The sequence below is a fragment of the Papaver somniferum genome, chromosome 1 (genome assembly GCF_003573695.1).
Source record: "Papaver somniferum cultivar HN1 chromosome 1, ASM357369v1, whole genome shotgun sequence".
NCBI lineage: Eukaryota > Viridiplantae > Streptophyta > Magnoliopsida > Ranunculales > Papaveraceae > Papaver > Papaver somniferum.
The window spans coordinates 115,280,764-115,283,686 of record NC_039358.1 but is presented as its reverse complement, the minus strand read 5'-3'; the positions used below and the strand labels follow the sequence as shown (position 1 = coordinate 115,283,686).

Below are 2,923 nucleotides of genomic sequence, written 5' to 3'. Positions count from 1 at the left end.
TTGTTGGTCACTGGAGATCCACCTAAACGAAGGCGTATTCGACCCCGACGAGCAGGGACCCGACCAGCTGCAACTCAGCATAGTGCGGCCATAATTACCACCTATTCAAAACGTCTCAGGAATGATGAAGATGAGGTTCGATATCGGCACGATGCGAGAGAATTTTCGCCCGATTACTATGCTCGTTCGGAGCAAGGTAGAGTTGGAAGAGAGCCCACTGGACCCCAAAGGAAAATAATGAGATCTAAAGCTCATATTCCAGAGGACCAATATTATGAGCAGGAAGACAGTTCTTCAAATGGCGATGTGGACGCAATAACAGATCTCGCCTTTGCAAGATGATCGAGAAAGTAATGTCGAAAAAGCGTTCCAGAGAGAAAAAGATGGACATGTTGCATCGAGCCGCTGGGGCTCCTTTCAAACTAAATATCATAGAATTCCATCCGCCAATGAATTTTCGGGTTCCCAGGCTGCCAGAATTCGACGAGAAAACAGATGATCCAGATCAGCATATTTTATACTATGAAACTGCCATGACTCTGTGGCAGTTCAGCGATGAGTTGATGTGCAAGATGTTTCCACAGTCACTGACTGGTGGAGAAATAACGTGGTTCAATCAGCTACTGGCACAGTCGATCGGGACTTACCATAAGCTAGTTGACGAATTCTGTGCTCACTACAAATACAACAGACGTGATCGGAAGGGATGCCACACATTGTTCCTTCTGGCAATTTGGAAGGAGGAAAGCATCAGACAGTTTACTCGACGCTTCAAGCAAGAGGTGGCCGATGTGGATGATGCCAACGATCAAGTCGTCATTGCGGCTTACAAACAGGCATACCGGTATGATCAAAGGGGTGTGTACGGTTCTTTGGTCAAGAGACCAGCACATACTTTGGAAGAGTTGTATGATCGAGCAGAAGAATACGCTCGGGTAGAGGATGACTCCAAATCTCCAGAGACGAGAGATGTTAACAGCTCATCTAATCATCCAAATGATGGGAAGAAAGAGAAGTCAAAGAACCATTCGAGCGGACAACATAATGATCGAGGAGAAGTTCGACAAAAAAACCAGGGGGAACGAATGGAAACTGGGTATCAGAAATATCATGATATGAAACTGACATCGTCGAACATACGGCTTACAGAGTTGTATGAGAAAATAAGCAAGGATTTGAGTCCCCCTCGACCTTTGCTAGCAGAGACGCGTGATAAACGTGATAAGAGCAAATACTGCAACTTTTACAAAGACCATGGTCACAAGACTGAGAATTGCCGCTCTTTACAGATCGAGGTCCAGCAAATGATAGATGCTGGAAAGCTACAAGAGTACGTGAAAAAGGATTTCGGGAAAGGTCCTGGACAGTTTGGCGCAACACATGCGATTAACGTCAGTCACGCCATGATCCATTCAATGACCAGGCGGGCATCAGAAGATGAAACCAGGAGAAAACTCAGGCAGTTAAAAGAATGATACTTGATAAATCATATTGATTTTGTCAGTGGAAATGGAGTAGAAATTCGGGAGCTTGGATGCACAAAGATCGAATTCTCTGAAGCAGACATGATAGGTGTATATGCTCCCCACAATGATGCTATCATTATAACTGCTTGGATTGGCATGTTTCGTGTACACCGGATTCTAGTGTATACATGAAGCTCAGTGAGCGTGTTGTTTTCAGGAATTTATTCCTCTATGAATCTCCCACACGACTTGATCGAAGAGGATGAAAATACAATTATCAGTTTCAGTGGCGAAGTTACAAAGGCGATAGGAAAAGTGAAAATACCTATAACAGTGGCTGACAAATCCGTTCTAGGAAATTTCCTGCTGCTTAACTATAGAGCTCCCTACAATACGACCGTGGGACGAGATTGTCTGCATGAGATCGGTACAATCACATCCTCATATCATCAATGTTTGAAGTTTATTGCCCCTGAAGGAGTCGTGAAAGTTAGAAGCGACCAGATGGCCGCCCACAAGTGTCACGAGAGTGCAATGGATGAGTAAAAGAAGTCAGAAGTTAGCGGGAACCATATCATGCGAGTCGAGCATAAATAACAATTACAGAATCCTCTCCCTCCAGAATCATATATGGGAGAGGACGCAGCTGAACCCCTAACAGTTGAGAAATTGATCGAGGTCCAGATTGGGGATGAAAAGCACAAACCAACATTCGTAGGGGCAGATATTCCTGCACGTGAACGTGATGGTTTGATTACATTTCTAAGGGAAAACGCCGACGTTTTCGCATGGAGTTTTGCTGAGATGCCTAGGATAGATCCGAATGTAGCCTGCCACAGGCTAAATATCGATGAGAAGTTCCATCCAGTTCGTCAGAAAATCAGGAATATGGCGCGAAGCAAAAAAGATGGTGTTGATGGTGGATTTTAGTTCAGGGCTGAAATTGTAAAACCAAATTTATGCGCTGACATCCTGCAAAGGATAAATCCACTGATAAGTGATGAATACTTCTCCACTTTACTAATTCACCTAAAATGGAGCATATAGCAACAATCCCATATACCTTGTGAATTTATAACATTATTAATGTATGACCAGCCTTGTATTTCCTGTACTGCTCCACTCTTATCATTGGTACGGCATGACGACTGAGTGTTGCTCTCAGCAGAGCAACACGAATCTCCAAGCATTAATAATGAAGCATGTACGAAATACCCGTACAGGAAATAACTCTCGGAGTGTTATACTAGTCCGATTGAGCATCTGGACTGTCCATATCAGTCTCAGAAACGATCACGACCATCCAACTTCACCAGCATGATTGGATGGCTCAGTTCGAATCCATAACCCTCAAGCAGGTATTGGAGTATTCACCACCGGCCCGAACCGCATGGTCGGTCTCCCCAAAATGGTAACATGGCTTGCCAATACGTCCAGCCAAAACAGCGTGGACGAGA

At 44.4% G+C, this 2,923-nt stretch overlaps 1 protein-coding gene across 1 annotated transcript; it reads left to right on the top strand.

The window, feature by feature from the left end:
- Nucleotides 1–353: 353 nt before the first annotated feature.
- Nucleotides 354–1,475, top strand: LOC113349551. Its single transcript, XM_026593525.1, has one exon. The coding sequence runs from the start codon at nt 354–356 to the stop codon at nt 1,473–1,475; it is 1,122 nt and encodes a 373-aa protein (XP_026449310.1).
- Nucleotides 1,476–2,923: the final 1,448 nt, after the last annotated feature.